Genomic DNA, 18,149 nt, shown 5'->3' on the forward strand with positions numbered 1-18,149 from the left:
AACCACCTCCCTGGGGAGCCCATTCCAGTACCTAACTACCCTTTCTGTAAAGAAGTTCTTCCTAATATCCAACCTAAACTTGCCCTGGTGCAACTTAAGGCCATTTCCCCTCGTCCTGTCACTTGTCACTAGTGAGAAGAGACCTGCCCCACTTTCTCTGTAAGAACCTCTCAGGTACTGGAAAAGCACGATAAGGTCTCCCCTCAGCCTCCTTTTCCCCAGACTAAACAACCCCAGCTTCCTTAGCCTCTCCTCGTAGGGCTGATTCTCCCAGCCCTTCACGAGCCTCGTGGCCCTTCTCTGGACCTGCATGAAGAACTGCAAAATACAAAACTGAAGCTCACATGTAATTGATATTTTAAAGTTTTACTTTCATCTCCCATGCTTTATATAGTGGGAGGGAGTTAGGAAAAAAAAAAAAAAACAAAAAACACACAAAAGACATGAATAGAAACGTTAGAGAGCAATACTGAGCTGGTTCCTAATTTCTTTCCTCTGAGAAAGACACTTTATATGTCAAATCTATTTGTATCTATTACAAAGAAAACTAACCATTTTTAATGAAGTCACTTTTGCAGCCAAGAAGCTTTATTACCAGGATACTAGTATTACAGGGCTATCAAGAGAATGATAAAATGCTAAGTAAACATTTTAAAGGATGATTCAAATTGAAAAACGAAGTGTTCTATGTATAGATTATTGAGCAGAAATCCATGAAACTTTTTAATGGATAAAAACTACATTTATGAGCATTGTAGCAAGCAATTTGTTGTTCCAACAGTGTCTGATTAGAGAGGGATGTCATTACCTTCTTCGAGGGTGTCAGGAACTTTCATCCTGGCAAGATGAGTCAACAGTAGAACTCTGGCTTTCAGGCTGTAAGGGCAGGTAAGCGGAGGCTCATTCTTCTTTAAATTTATGCCACCAATTTCTCTGATTAGCTAAAAGAAAGTAATTAAACAAATGACTATTTCAGTGCCAAAGAAAACCAAATGTGAGGAGACTATTTTACAAGGAGAAAAATGTTACATTCACACATGCAAGCTTTCATGTAATTTTTCCCTGAAATGATCTGTATAGATGAACATTGGCCATTTTTATTTATAATACAGCTCCAAAAAGTCAAAAGTTATTTTTCATTGTCTTGTTTCAGTTGTGAAGGGAGGAAGAGATTTGCATGCAAAAAAAAACTTGCCTTCAGTGAGCACTGAGTAAATTTATATTGCTCGCTCAGTATTTTAAGAATCTGATATTATTGCCAAGAGTTACTAGACTCAGCCATATTGCTAGTTGTTTATACTACACTCGTTATGCACCAGTAACAGCATCACCTTGAGACTCCACTCATCTAAGATTCAGACAGATTCCTCAGAAATACTCTCAAGTATCACAGAAAGAAGGTTCATAAGCCTAAATTCTCTGAAGGCTGAAGATCAAGTACTTAATTACAAACAGCGCCAACTTGAAAAAGGCTTGGTGTTCTTTATTCAGGATGACCTAACTTGATCCTGACCAGACCAAGATGCACAGTTCAAACAGGTCTCTCACCTGAGTTTGTTGAAGACCCTGGAGAGAGAGGCTGCAAAGCTGAGTAACTGAAGTTCATAGTTATAAGAATCAAGACAACCCAGAAGCTTCACTTTTTAGGTCAACAATTCACCTGAGGAGAGATTGAGGTTCCAAAATCTCTGTCCACAAAGGGAAGTTAAGATATCAACAGGCAGGCTACACTAACTAGACTTTCCCTGCACTTGTAAAAGAAGATCTTTTAACAAGAAGTTCCTTATAAACACATTCTGGTGTAACACACCAGTCCAAGAGAGTAAAACTTTGATAAGAAATGTTTTACAAAAAGTGTCAATATTAGGTTTATGAAAAAAAGGTGAAATAAAAATGGGAACAATGACAATGGCCCAAAAAGCAGAATGCACTATCAAAAACGATTAGCAGTATCTTTCTGCATTGATACTTCAGAGACTTGCATTGGCATACACTAAGAAATAAAGAACACAGATGATACTGATGACTGGAGCCTTAGAAATCAAACAAAATCCAGGAGCATAAAATGTAAGGTTGATAACTGCATAGTAACCAGAATTAAGGCTTGAAGATTACTTTAATCCACCTATGTGAAACAGTTGCAGAGAACAGTACGCTTAAAGTTTTTCCCCACAGAAATGCAGGGAATGCCACTAAGGCACTGCTGAAACTTAACATGGAGTACTGTGGGAAGTTCAGGTCAGCCAAAGTGAAAAGTAATGTAAACTTTAAGAATACATCAGTGAACAGTACCCCATTCAGCACATAGCAGGATGAGGGAAATGAAGAACCCTTTAGGAAAGAGTGTATTGAAAGACAGCAGCTGTCCTAGTACAACCAAAATGAAGGCAAAATGAAAACAAATGGCTTATTGTTTCTGTCTATATATGCAGTTAGGATACACACAGCAAGAATAACTTAAACTCAAGAACAATGATGACAAAAACTACAGTTATAAATTGGTCACAAACAAGACTGCTAACCACTAGAACAGCAAGTTCTGGAACAGGAGCCTTGACTGTCTTTTAAATGAAAAATGACCAAAAAAGGGCTTGCACAACATCGGTGTTTGCAACAGCACAGGAGAAGACCTGATGATCAAGATGATCTTCCCCAGCCACTTGCTCTCAAGTAAAATGCTGGCTGAAAAAAACAAAAAAGAAAACCACCTAATCATAATTCCAGCTCCTTTTCACAGTCTACAAGAGAAGATGAAGAATTCGAAAGAGGTGAGGACAGTTAAGTAAGGAGATATCTTAGTCTATTTTATTTATCTATGATCTTCTGTGATCTATGATTTGTGTTTAGAGCATGAAAACATGTTTACGACTTGAAAATCTCACTGTGTGCATGCAAAGTTTAAATCAGCAGGACTACTCTCCCTCATTTTGCAAACCCAAACTATTTTTAAGTGAAGCATTTTATGTACTGTGCTTTAAACCAAAGTGCCAGTTTCTGATAAAGAATATTTCCTAATCTTTGCAAGCAATCATTATTTTCCACAGTATGTATTACAGTATCTTTGCTGGGAAGACAGAATGGAAATGAAAAAAGGTGACCAGAAGGGAATTGATATTCATGGACGAATCTTCATAATATTTCAATATATTATTACCTCAGATAGTATCATAATTTTATTTCAATATTTCATATTTAACCAAATCTGTGCTACTGATTAAACTGGCTTTAGTTCTAAATACTAACTATAAAACAGCAGCCATGTCTTTATACGGATACACAATGTGTATGAGGACTTACACTTAAATTCATTGTTTAGTCCACTGCTCCTCCAAAAAGCAATCCAGTAGGTTGTATACTAAATCGATTCTATCAGTATTAAGCTTTACAATCAGTTAATGTTAATATATATATATATATGAATTCTAAATCCAGTCTTAGCTTCTAATTCATATTTCTGAAAAAGTACAGTTGCAGTCTCAACAAAGTTAATGCCTTGAGAACTTGAATTTCGTCAGATGGTCAAACAAGTGCGCCATTTCCCTCTTCCCTTAAAGGAGTCAATTAGTTATAAAACCTCTCAGTGTAACTAACCTGTGGTATCTGAACATTGTCTGCCGGTCTGCTTGTAGCATCTTTATTGTACTGAGGATCAAATTCGGATGCTCCTGCTAAAACCATGATGAGCCCTGCAAAGATAATGGAAGGTATGAAGGAAAAAAAAAAATAAAAATCAGCAATATCCTATGCTACTGAGTAACTTGTTCAGAAATCTCAGCCACAAAAGTTAATTCCACTCTTTCCCCAAAAACTATGAATATTCATGTTCTCTATTTAATAGATCAGTTTATACTGTTACAGAGCAAAGCTGGCATGAGCAAATGTCTGGCACAAAGTAACTGAGATAACTCAAGACTCCATTTTGCATAGCATCAAACAATAAATGTCTTCAAAAAAACATAGCTAGGTTTCATTAGGACTGGCAGATATCACTTCACTGCAGTTTGATCATTATTACATGCTTTCAGAATCACTTGCCTCAGCAATATATATGTTTGAGGCTGTACCACAATGTGTATACTGGGAGCAAAATAAAAGGAAAAATTTTAACTCCGTTTTCTGTTCGAGTGACACTGAGAATTCACCATTCTTTGTCCTTATAATGATTAGAAGAACAGTTCAATAAATACCCCTGCAAGCAAATCCCATGAAGATAATGCATTGGTCATTTTCTCGCAGAAAATATGATTAGGAAAAATCCATAGTACCTCAAAATATCCTTCTTTATCTAATTAAGATTAAAAATCAGCCAAATTGGATATTTTAGACAGCTTTCTGCTCGTAATTGTATCAGATACCTTGGCCATAGCAAATAAGAGAAAATCCAACTTGTCATTTGCTCCAGTTACTGTAACTTTTTCAGCTACAGTTATTCAAGCCTCATTCTTAAATTCTGAGCAAGTTCTTTTCTGAGCAAGTCAAAGTTAAGTCTGCCAATTGCAGTGCTCAGTGAATTCCACCTACTAACAAGTAAAGAAGTTCTCTGAGCACTAGCTGCCATTTTTGTTCCAATTGTTATTTACTTCCTGAGCAGAGCGTAACAAAAAGCTTTAGACAAATCTAAATGCTTCTCTACTATTTGAGCTCCACAGTTGTAGATCTTACAGAAAACAAGTCTTATAAACTCATTTGTCTTGAAACCTGAAAAAAAAATACCTAAAACAAACCAACTCGTGCAGATTTGTCTCACTGTTTCCCTAGCCCAGTTTGATTGTTCCAGCTTAAGTCTTGAGCTTTGGCACTGATACCTCACCAGCGTGAAGTTCATAACCAAGCAAAAGCAAAGCAAATTCACTATGTGATTTAAGTTATCTCTCTAGAAAATTTTCTTCACCTGCAAAAAAATGAAGTTTTAAGAAAAGCTCTGAAAGAACCAGAAACAGTACTTTAATGTAACAAAAGCTGACAAAGCAAAAGGATTTTAACACCAACTGACATTTCCAGATGAACACATCAGGACACCAAGATGCCTTTCACTTACGTTTCATGTCCATGTTCCGTGTTTTATAGACAAAGTACGTATATATTTGAGTTGTCCTAATGAGAATCTGATCTCCACTATATCGTATCGATCGGTACCACCAGGAACCCTGAAACATTTTGCACGAACAACACAGCATAAGCCACAATGGAGTAACAAAAGAGTTATACAAGATCATCTCATACGTGTTCACAGGTAGCCCATACCTCGCCAAAAAGAGAAAGACTAAGCCTACACAATTTTTCTTACACTAAGGTCAAATGAAGTTCAGAAAGAAGGAAGAAAAAATCCTCCCCAACGCAAACTTTAAACATGCATCGATGTATTCATCTGAGAGATTCTGAAGTTAAAAATTCTGGGACAATTTTTAGCCTGGAGATTCCCCCTAGCACTTGAGTGTACACAAACATATACATGGTTTTGTTAACCTATGGTGTTATTTAAGTGAATCCACCAGAATTACCAGTTACACAGAAAGTAGTATTGTGCAACAGCATTCAAATCAAACTCAGTTTAGGCTGAAAATGGCCTAAACCAAAACCAAAAAGGGAACTTTCATTCTGATTTTATTATTATTATTATTTTTAATTCACTTGAAGTGACCCAACTAGAATATACTTTTCAGAAGGGGAATTCAGAATTATTTAAATACCATCCTCCTTGGCATGGGCAGGCACATCTTCTGCTAGAGGAATTTGGAGATAACCCAGCACCAGCCTAAGCCATACCCCCTTTGAGATGACCAAAGATTTTTCCCAAACCTCCAAAAACACTCCAGTAAGTCCCTCATTATCAGTACACCAGTGACTTCAAATTATAAAATTCACTGAACAGTGTCTGTACACCATAATTATAAGCAAAGTGGCATGGAAGAGTATAAGATGCAAAGTGTTGATTAAGATCCTCTCTGTAAACGAAGCTCACTAACATGAGAAAATCATCCAAGATAAATCTCCATCTGTTGTAAAGTTTATCACAAGTGAAAAGCAGCAAGCAATGAAGTAGTAATCAATGGTTACTACTATTAATTTAATAGGCAATAGTGCTAACTCCCATAGCACAGCAAGGACTCTGCAATTTACTTAATCATTTGGAAAACATCCTCCTCATAAAAAAAAGCATGTTTTGATTCCTGGTTTGAATAAATGAACCTTCACACAGAAGAATACAGAACTTCTAAAAAGTTCTTCTACAGAATAATTTGTATTATAATCCCAAGAATCTCCATGTCTTTTGTGAAATTAAGTACAGGTACAGGAAGCAAAACATTAAAAATAGACAATTAAAATCTACATGAATGAGATTGTCTTAGAAGTCCTATCTACATTTGCAGAAGTAAATTATCTCACTTCACATATGGATGCAGGATGTTCTTTAAACACTTTGGTAAACATAAGTCTATAAAGAACTGTGTATCTGTATTTTCCCTTTATACATCTGGATTTAAAGGTATGGAACTAGTCTTACTTTATTTTAGATGCCTATCTCAGATATGAAATGACTACACTGTAGTTAACTTTGGCTTCTTTATTGATTCATAAAAGAGAAACAGCCCTATTAAAAGCATGAATCATCTTATATGTCTACTTTAGAATTAAATGATAAAATAGCTTGCTCCATAAAAATGTCCATTCCTCTTCACTGACTATAAAAGAAATTTACAGTAACATGTTTGAATACAGAAGTCTACATCTGGTACAGAGACAAGAGGAGGCAGACTGTTTTTTGATCCTGCTCAGGACATTTTTTTCACAACAACAGAACGGATGTTTACCTTCACTTGAACTACAATAAACCTGATATAAATCATTAAAAGTATGAGTGTACAAAAAAGCATCAACACGTGCCAAGTGAAACCCAAAAAGAAAAGAAAGATGCATAGGCAGACTTCTTACACTGCATTTTAGACTTCTTACTCAACTCCTCATCAAAAACAACACATCTGAAATTTATTAGACTAGATCCTCAATGATGCAGAAACACTCCCTAAGATCAGGGAAAATGCCAGGCTGATGTCCTATACACAAAGACATCAGCAGTTCTCAACAGGCCAGCAGAATTTCTCAAATGAAAATCTTTTTCCAAAGAGCAGGAAGGTTTAGGAATTTCTATTTTCTGAGTCTGAGAATCATATTCTGAGGATAAGGGACAATGGTCAGAAGCAATACCAGATCCCTGAATTACCACTCATCTTGCAATAGATTCCTCACACAAAGAAATCTCAAGAGCAGACATTTCAGAATGCACGGAAGATAAACAACAATTAAAACTACGAAAATAAAGGCAGTCAGGAAAAACTGAAAAGACAACTTGTTCCACAGGTAGAACTCATTCCCATACCAAAAGCTAAAAACACCTTTGTCTTGGCTCTACTGTAACACTACTGAATAAACTCTCCTGTTCATCAAATGGTATTAATTATCTTGTGACACATGACAGAGAGGACAAGACAGACTACCTAACCCAATCTCTAACTCTTGTAATTATCTACTGCTTTCCTAAGTCAGTGCTCTTCAATCACAGCATTGCATTATTTTTTAAGTAAACTCTACACCAACTGTACTTTTCCCATAAAAAAGAGAACACCCACTTTAAAAAACTGAAGCGCTCTGTCACCATGAAAAGAAAGAATGAGCAAGTCCCCTAATGTCTGAGAAAGCTTTGTTTAAAGAGGGCAGAATATTTATCTGATAATAACGCTTACCACAACAACTGGAAGAATAACCATAAACGCTAGTCCGTATACAAGCAAAACCTAAGAAGAAATCACATTAGGAACTTCAGTTTCTTAATACCACTCTTGTTTATTTCAAAATAAGATCAAGCAGCATTACCACAAATCTACTACAAGTTAAAATAATCTTATCGCATAGCAGTTAATTCTGAAGAACAACTTAAAAGTAATACAATCTGCTGGGTAGAGCTTAAATAAGGGGTATTTATTTAAGTAACCATTTAAGCCATCCATTTAAGTCTTCGGTGGGTTTATTTAATTATTACAGAGTTGGCAACTAAATTGTGATGCAGTGGACAGAGATGATAAATGTATGAGGAGCAAGCAGTCAAGCCGAGTATGTTGCAGGAACAAACGTAATGGAAAGAACAAGCATATAGACACTAAGATTACAGCATCTACAGCAAACCAAATGGATCTACAGAAATCCATCATGCAGAAATAATTGCATATGTGTTTCCTCACCGCAGCAAACACATGCTTCACAACAGGGGTAACCACAGCATCACTTAATTATCACTGCAATTAAATCCATCAAAGCACACTAATGGTCTGCTCTCAAAGGTTAAATTTAAGCCACTCTATTATTTTTGACTCACAGAACTTGCTTCAGAGACACATTTGGATCAGAATGTCAGCACTGACATCCTACATGCTTTGACTCAAACATAGTATTAAGCACAGGCATATGTTTTAAGGTGAACACTTGAAAAACCATCTTAAAATACCAGCAAAGTAAGCAAACTCACCAAAATTGAATTTTTCTGATCCACAATCCAAGCTGGCAAAGCTATACCAAAGCTTGTAGCTGTAAGATGAAAGAAAAGAAATTCACTCTGTATTACTGAGGAATGATTTTTGAATCACGTTAAGCCTACTAAAAATAAATAAGTAAATCACTCATGTTTATCATAAAGCAAAATTCTAACAAATTTCACAAAACAAAAAAACAAAAAAATCAGAAATATACTCAAGTATGCGATGAAATTGTAAGTGCAGCATCTGAAATTCCAATGTTTTTATCTTAGCATTTCACAGTGAAACAGACATGCAAGATTTATTAACACAATCAAAAAGGAAAGAAAGATTTTGCAGGTAGAAAGGCTTAGAGTTCAGCCTTACAGGGCTCTCCACAGCTTAAATACACATCAGTAAACATATAAATTGAAAAAAGACCAAAAAAAAAACCAACAACAAAACCCCACAGCTTTAATGACTTCCAAGGCCTACATTAAACCCCCCATATTTATTGTATAAAAAATAATTTTTTAAAAAATCATTTCCTCACTACCAGCAGTGAACAATGAGTTACACCACCTTGAATTAAGACAGACTAGGATCTTCTACATACTTATAAATTACTGACACTGTTTCCAATAGGTTCTGACAGCCATTAACCAGTTATTATGCACAAGTCTAACATAACTTTTAAGCAGTCCTTAAGACAGAAACTAGTATTTATCAAAAATCAAACTCAACATCTGCCCAGCACATATCTCTAGCTTAAGAGTTCAGTGGAATAACACTGAGTGAATGGTAAATAGAATCTGATGGCACTTCCCTAACTGTAATGGTTATTCCTTTTTGGAAGAACCTACCGAAATGTAATGTGTCTTTTACTGGTGGTACTGTGAGACACTAAACTTGATACTTTTGATTGTTAAGATTGTAGCTTCAAATTGTTCTAGGAATACAACAGTTCAATACAAAAGCTCCTTCTTTTCTGGTTGGAGAATCTTCTTGCCTCCTACCATGATCACCAGCATGAAGCACTAGGGGAATCAATTTACATCTAACATCCTAAAGCATATATTTTTATTCTCCAGGTTTATTTATCTGCTTCTAAATACTGTGCAAATTATTCTGTACATTCAGTATTTTACTTTAAGAGCAAATCGTATTGAAGATGTGATAAACTCATTGGCCTGCCTCTAACCTTCGTTCCATTTCATTTGGACAGGGAATTGAATAGTTTGCCCTTCTCTTGTGCTATGCACAGAGGATGGGATGTACCTCAACTAACTTTAGGCATGTAAGACGGGTTTCACCTCATTCCAGAATATACCTCTATAAGGATCTGTCTCCCTTCTGTGACTACAGAATTAAAAAACAGAGTATGTAACCCAGATTCATTTGTTTACATTAGAGTGCAAATGAAGAGATTAATTTAATTAAATGAGAAAGAAAGCTCCTCATATGGCAGTGTGGAACCAGGTTACATAAGATAGGAAAAGGAGAATTTCAGACTTCTTCCAAGCCTTCAGATCAAGCAACAATGCAAGATCTAGTAGCAGAGAACTCTCATTCCACTGCAGTTTGAGTTAAGGTTTCAGTAGAACAGAAGGCCTAGAAGTTAACAGTGTGAACTCCTGTCCTATGAAAGAATCACTTCACTTTGCCATTCAAGGATCATGAGTTCCTTAAGTTCATGAAAGCTCCCTCTGAGCAAACCACACAAGGATCTTCTCACCTTCAAAATCTCATCTGCTTGTGGACAAGTCTTATTTTAAAGACACAGCTTCAGGTCCCTTCAAGTACTCTGACATATGGACTAACTCATATTCCTGTGCTTTGGCAAAAATAGATTAATAGCTTCTGGATACACAAAAATCAATAAAGTCCTTAAGAAAGCTTTACTATAATATTAATAGTGCCATTTCCTGATGGTGACAGCATTTCTGAAGCAAGATCTTACTTGCATTTTGCAGTCCTCCCAACTGCTTTGCAAATAAACAAATAGAAGTGAGAAATGAAAATAGTAGCCAAAGTAGTATAATACAGCAGTTATACTTAGCTACCACCTAAGACCACTAGAAACACCTTTGTCAGAGTATGATTCAGTTGTATTTCATGAAGGGAAAGATTGTTTATTTGAAACACATTCAGGAGCTGTTTGGTTTTTTTTTCTTCTAAAGCAAATTTCCCATGTTGATGGACGTAATATGAGAGAAGATTTTCCAGCACCTCTTTCCCTCATGCTTTATCCTATAAACTCATTTACTATTTTCAAGCTGGTCGTAACTCATTCTATGCAGATATGCAGTATGACTTAGTCTCTCAAACTGCATGGCACCAACAGCCAGACCTCCAATCCAGGAGATCTGTCTAATTAAATTGAAGGTTTCCTTTTTACTTGCAATAAGTATTAGAAGCAGATAGAAACAAGTAATACTCTTTCTCCTTTCTCTTTCACCTAGTACACAACTGGTACAAGGATATTACACAGGTGGCTTATGGAATTGTAAATAGAAGAGGAAAATCTATCTTTTAATCTTACACTGATTTAGTTTGGTTCACCTAATCCATAGTTTTAATAAACCATCATCGGGACAATTCCCATGAAGCTACCTACCCAGGAACAATATGCCATCATAGGGATAATCATCATCCTAAAGATGACAGTGACATAGAGGCACACTCAAACAGTACAACTTCCAGCAAATGGGAAGCAGATGTATGTACAGTATTTATCTCAATACACACACATCCTCACATATATCCCTTTGAATCATATATATTGTCTTATGGCTAGCAATTTATTTTTACATACATTGATAGTATGTGATTATAAATACAAAAATAAAAGTTTAAAATGATAAGGACTGATGGACTGCTTTCTGCTTATAGCTCCTTATAACACTGGCAATTCACTATAAGTACTTAAAGGAAGTGGCTTATCAATAATAAAAAAAAAACATGTTCCTTTTTTCTAATAAAAAGTTAAAGAAACTTGAAAGTAAACTCTATCCTGACTTCTCACTCCTCCCATCACCACACTGGTACTAATTTTGCATGCTAAGTATTGATCAGCTGTATCTTTAAAGGGAAAAAAATATGTCATGTATACTAAGATTGAAGTGCTCCTCAAACAAACAGGTATTACACATCTTCATAAATTCAAAACTTAATGAACAGAAACGACAGCATTTTTGTCATCCATAGTTGTTACCTTGTGGTCCATCTGGATTCCCAAATTCTTCCCAATTTTTTCGTGATTCTTCATCAGTCAAGCTAGTTTCAAGAAGAAATACTAAGTTAATACAGAAGTTAAGAAATTTCTTTAAGTGATTAGCATACAGAAACTTTAAAACGAGGCATTCTACTTTCTTTCAGAGATGCTTTGATAAACTTAAAACACTTCTATTGATTATATAAATTCTGAAAAACAATGTTGCTGTATTCCCTTATGATACACAGGCCCTTTTTTTTTTTTTTTCCCCTAGCACTCTAACAGTAAAAGAAATCAGACATAAAAGGATGCAGCCTCTTACAGTAAAAGAAAATGATCACATCTCACTTCTGTGAGACTGACTGCACACTCTCAAGGAAAAACAGCTTTCAGTGCCAAGTTATAGTACAAGTTTCAAAAGACAGCGAAGGTTGAAGAAGCCATCTTTTGGAGGCAAGAAGGTAAATACTCAAGATGAGGTGATAACACAGAAGTTGTTTGTAGGCACTTTTATTCTCTTACTCTAGACTCTTAGCCCCTGATAGCACATTTGTTTGGTTATCTGTTGTTGTATCTTTCCCTTCTGGAAGTACCCTGTTTCATATCAATGAAGGCAGATCTCACAGTTCCTATGACTATTCTATATTGACATTTTTTTGCCAATAAATTAGAATTCCTGTTACTACAAGTTTCTGCTTTAGGAAAAACCACTGCACATTTGCTATACCGAAGACTTTGCCAGAAAAGAAATCCAGTGAGTCAGAAATCTCCTACTCATCCTTAAGTTTCATCCTTATTAACAAGCATAACTCTTGAACATGTATTCTTTCCAGACAACAGTGCCAAGGAACTCTGGTGTCATTTTCTTTAAGATATGCCTCTGCCACCGCTGTTGCACATGCATAAAACTGTACTCACCAAGCATTTATTGTTAGTTTGCATAATATAAAGGTGAGATTTTTCAGGAGTTCAGGAAGCAATATGATAGTCTTCTATTGAAGAGATCCCATAGTGACGCAGTTATTTAAAAGCAGAAAGAATAAATTCAAAACTACTCAAAGTGAGCATGGTGTTGGCTTGCTGTCTCAGTAAGATCAATCAGATAAACTGACTTAAAACTAACTTGCTAGGTCCTTGGATGACAGTTACATTAAGATTCAGTGTAAAAACAGCACTATAAGAATCAAACCCAGATTTTCATTTTGGATAACTTGATTTTTCTAAAGGGTCTTGTTTATACTGAATTCTAATACTGCACATCTACACTTGGATTTTAAAAAAAGGAAGAAGAAACACACAAACAGAAGTTCGACCAAGAAAATATTAAGGAGAAAAAGAAGTTTCAAGGATTCAGGTTTCAAGAACTATATAGATAATATGAAACAGTCACTAAGTCAAGAAAATAGGTCCACAAGACAAGTACAAAGGAAAAGGGATGTTACAGAGCTCAGAGAAAACAATCAGAACCAGAATGAAGTACCACTGCTACATGGGAACAGGATTAGAATACTGCTTCTTATCATGGATTTACTATCAGATGAAATGAACAGTACATTTGTTGTCTAAGCAATGCTTTAGAGTGGCCACAACAGGGTTTGTTGCTTAAACACTGCAAAACATTTTTTGTTCTATGTCATTTTTAAGATTCAGCCTGTGTCACAGTGGAAGCTGACATGAAAGTTAAATACAAGGAATTAATACCTTACAGTATTGTTACAGTTGCTAAACAAACAAATTACTCTTCCTACCCTTCCATAACAGGCACGCGTGGAATCTGGTCACATTTTGACTTATTTTGTTCTGCTCATCAATACGTCCAAAACATATTCTCTGGCTGCTTAGGTCACTCTTGTTACTACCTTACAGGTGTAATCCTTCTAGTGTTTTTGCAGGCAGAAAACAAACTTACGCTGCATATGCCTTAGCAATTCTCATGAACATAACTTCATCGCCTCCTTTATCTGGATGGTATTTGAGTGACAATGCACGGTACTGCTTCTTGATTTCTGATATACTTGCTCCCTTAAAAAAGAAAATTTTATGTTACTAATAAATATCGTAAATCAAATCCATTATTCTATATCTGTATTCTAAAGCATATCATGCAGTATTGTTTCCAATCACTCGTGTTTAAAGAATTATCTTTTAATATGATACGATCATGAAACTACATGTGCATCTCATAAAAACACTATTACAGTATTTTGCTAATAACATTTCTATAACCATTTTACTTTTAAACCAAGTTAGAAGCCACAGGCTAACAAAAAGATATTCAGATAATTGAATATTGTTGTGTTTTTTTTTTCCTGTGTGACCTGCTCATCCATTTATATAAAAAACAGCTTTTATATCAGTTTAACAATTCTCATCTTTTCCTGAACATACTGAAGAACACAAAGAATTCTCAATTTGCAGTCATTCTCTATTTAAGCAGAGTTCACAAATCAACTATGAAGATCCACTTGCAGCTTGCAAGTCTTGTCTATCACAAGAATGGCATATAGCCCTGCTACTTAAGAATGCCTTTGACTAGAAATATCCTATCCACAAATTATTTCAAACTTCTTGAATAAAGGGAATACATTACTTATACTTGAGGAAAAGATCAATCTTTATTCTATCACAGCACACTGCTGGATGCCACCAGCACAATCCCACATATGCTAACCTTCAGGTTGGATGGGGAAATTCATTTATCAAGTAAACTCACACAATTTTAATGCAAGTGCAGATAAAGTTTTTTCCACTAAGTTCGTTAAAGTTTCACAGAACCATCCTCTAGAGCTCTTCAACAGGATGGTCTATCAGGTTGAAGCATATAATAAGCATGTGATTATACTGTTTCAAAAAATTAAGCCAGAAATTAACCTACCCTAAGGCTTCATTTGCCTTACTTACTTCATGTCTTTTTATATAATGTACCTATCATTTTCCACTGCTATTTTAACAGCATGCCTGCCTCATTTGAGGCATGGGAAGAATTTAATTTGCAATAAATCAGACTGAGTAAAAACAGTCATTTCAAGACTATACAAAAAGTGTCAGATGAGAAGCACAAGCTGGAAAGAGCAAAAATACAAACAGTGGATGTGAGTGCAAAGAAGAAAATTATTGCACACCAGTTTCCAAGTGCTAGCATCTTCAACCCTTTTATCAACTTTTAGGAAACAAAAGTTCATTTTCTTGTTGCTGTTGTTGGCTTCTTTTTTGTTTCTTTTCTTTTTTCTTTTTTTTCTTTTCTTTTTAACCATACCAGCATTTCCATTATGTAACCATGCTTCAACAACCATTATACATCAGCAGGGCTGATGACTAACAGTTCTACCTGGATAGAAGAAGGTAGCTGTAAACTTTCACACAGGCTGAACTAGGAAGTTTTTCCAAAGTGATGTAACACATTCTCTGATAGCATAAAAATATCAAACACCACCGTGTTCTGAAATCTTGAATTCTTCTAAATAGCTCTACTTCAACTGACGCATCTTTATGCTCATCTCCTCATTCACCTTTTAACATCCCTAGTTTTAATTCAACTTTCCTTATGCTCTACCTACATACAGAAAGCATTCCAGTATTGGTTTCTTCATCTAAATACAATGCAAGTGTCTTAATTATGCTCATAAATTTTCTTTAACAAACATAAAGTTAGAGTTCAGTACATACACAACATTTTCTCCCTCAGCGTTGTACAAATTTGCTAAAGAATACAAAAGAAAACCCACTAATGACCTACTCCCTGGTCAGATTTGTTTAACCAAAGTTAACCCAGAAATTTAAACTGCACAGTTCTAACAGATACCGTTCAGTAGCAAAAAAATTTATCTTGCTCTTGTGTGCCAGCAGAAAAGCTGAGTCAGCAGTCAGTCAATTCACAGAGGAACTGAGCAGAGATTGAATTTAATTTACCTTCACACTTGACAGATGAGCCTTGTTCTACCAGACTAGCTAGAAACAGGCTGAAGCTTACATATCTGCTGTCATGACTTCCCATAGTACAGAAAAGCAGTGCCAGTGATGTCTACCCCTATGCTGACAAGCTATGTCATTAATGGCAAGAGATGTATTTATGAATGTTCATATTCATATTAAGATTTTCCCATACTAACAATACACATCAAGTTTAATCAGACGGATATACATTCGAAGTTCTTCCTTATTCTTGTGTTAAGCTGTATTCAGAATACATTTCCATAACTGGACAGTATAACATGTCAGATTTCAGAACTGAACAGATGATTTCATTGATACTCAAAGGAGTAGGAAATAATTACCATAAGCAGAGAATTTGCTCAAGGTACTGCAGTTAAGAGGAAAAAGAGTTTAACAAGACTTGCAGTTTAACAGATGCCCAGTAGGTCTATTTGTCTCCTCCAGATACATAACATATTCATTCTTAATTAGACCTTCAATATTAGAGTGTTGCAGATCTGCTTTCCATAGAAGCACTATTTTTATTTATTTATTTAATTCAGTTTAATAAGCCAATTGACTTGAATCAATATTTAGAATTTGTGGTTTTCAATACTCCATCCACAGATGTAACTGAGACTTGGAGTAACATTTACTACAGAAAAATGTGGGAGGCTAGTTTTTCTGCAGGGTATATAAGGCAGAATGAACTTTCCTCTGTACAAAGAAATAAAAGTAACATCACAATAAGACAAAATCAATTTTTAAAAAATCCACCTCGTTACATTAAGAGTCATTTGAATTAGACACACAAATGATCACAGAATATCTAATGACAGACTTTACAATGGACAACTGGAAGAGGGTAAATTTAGACTAGATATTAGCAAGAAATTCTTTACTGTGACAGTGGCAAGATACTGGAACAGGTTGTCCAGAGAGGTTATGGATTCCACTTCCCTGGAAGCATTCAAGGCCAGGCTGGATGGGGCTGTGAGCAACCTGGTCTAAAGGGAGGCATCCCTGCCTATAGCAGGGGGGTTGGAAATGGATGATCTTCAAGGTCCTTTCCAACTCAAACCATTCTATGATTCTATGAACAACAGCAACATTCAGATGTCACAGAAGAACAAAATCATGAAATATGGTCACCAAAGTTGTTTTATTCAAAAAACCCCAATCTTAAATTCAGCATCTAGACACAAAACACTAGACAAAGCATAGAATTACAGTAGTATGCACTACTGAAAAATGCTGTTACTTACAGGATCCAAATGTAGAACCTCATAAGGGTTATATTCTTGATACTCTCGGTCCGTTTTGGAAACCTTGTATGCAAGAAACAAAAATAATGCCCATCCAGCAAGGAGGATTATTTTCCTGTTTGGAAGAAAGAATTTTTAACAGGTACAAATCCACTAGGTCTAGTGTAACTCTTGAAATAACATGTAAAACCATCTGTTATCAGTCTATGAGGCACAATATTAAAATAGCAAGAAATATTACAGAAATTTTAAAGCATGTATGAGTATTTCAGTGATAACAGCACCTTTGGCACAGATGAGACACTTGATTTAAAAAGCAAGACAAAAAAAACGGGCAAGCCACTGTCAACAAAGCATCTTTCCATTCTTTAGCTGTCTGTCTTCAGCAGGTATACAATAGCATTTTGTATTTCCAAAGGATGATTTTAATCTCATTCTAGACACAGACAAATGTTATTAAAAAAAAAAAAAAAGGTGAAAAAGATACATAACAGAAGGTAAAATATTGAGACTAAGAGTAAAAAACTAAGAACTGAAGGATACAAAGACTTTAGCTTTGAGTATACCTGTTTTTTTTTTTGCCATTGTATATTCAAATACATATGTTTACACATCAAATATTTAAATCAAAATATGTTGCTAGCTGCACTAGTTTCTGTCAGGGAGGAACTTCATTTTAAGAAACAATAAATGCACTGTCTACATATTTATTCGCGCTGAGGCTTATAGTTTCATTTAACAGGTATTTTATAAAGGACAAAGCATTCATCATTACTTCAAGCACTACTAGATAATGATTAAGTGTTATTCAAACACAGGAAAATGCAAACATCTACAATGCAATTAATTCCAGACATATTTTTTGCAACAGTAAGATACAGGAATTGCTTTAGTGGAAAGTCATGCAAATGAAACATACTTACTTTACTGTAGGAATTATGTTTTGTTGTGGCTTTAAAAGTCGCAAGCGATACCACAAGCACCTTCCATATACATTTCTTATGTTCTTTAATCGAATTTGCTCTATGGAAAATAATGAAAAAGATTCTGATTAATCAGTCTGACAAAAAGGAGAACTGCAAGCATAGAAACATTAGAGAGATCCACAAAGATCACTGAGTTCAACTTTTGGCTCCTCAAAGACCAACCTAAGTGTTAAGTCACCCATCTACAAGCATTGTTCAAACGTTTAACACTGAAAGGTCTGAGACTACAGTGCACTTCCCACATGCTCACTTCATCCTTCAGAAG

The 18,149-nt window shown here is 35.4% G+C and overlaps 1 protein-coding gene across 1 annotated transcript in view; it reads right to left on the bottom strand.

The window, feature by feature from the left end:
* The window catches only part of SEC63 (SEC63 homolog, protein translocation regulator), a 55,288-nt gene that overhangs the window by 21,608 nt on the left and 15,531 nt on the right, over positions 1-18,149 (bottom strand). Inside the window, exons 2-10 of the mRNA XM_072332505.1 lie at positions 17,822-17,921; positions 16,899-17,013; positions 13,631-13,743; positions 11,722-11,783; positions 8,522-8,580; positions 7,743-7,793; positions 5,039-5,147; positions 3,592-3,686; positions 809-941 (exon numbers count right to left, since the gene is read on the bottom strand). Of these exons, the coding sequence (XP_072188606.1) occupies positions 809-941; positions 3,592-3,686; positions 5,039-5,147; positions 7,743-7,793; positions 8,522-8,580; positions 11,722-11,783; positions 13,631-13,743; positions 16,899-17,013; positions 17,822-17,921 (837 nt within the window). The remainder of the gene's footprint in view (positions 1-808; positions 942-3,591; positions 3,687-5,038; positions 5,148-7,742; positions 7,794-8,521; positions 8,581-11,721; positions 11,784-13,630; positions 13,744-16,898; positions 17,014-17,821; positions 17,922-18,149) is intronic.

This window comes from Excalfactoria chinensis, chromosome 3 (assembly GCF_039878825.1).
Source record: "Excalfactoria chinensis isolate bCotChi1 chromosome 3, bCotChi1.hap2, whole genome shotgun sequence".
Classification (NCBI taxonomy): domain Eukaryota; kingdom Metazoa; phylum Chordata; class Aves; order Galliformes; family Phasianidae; genus Excalfactoria; species Excalfactoria chinensis.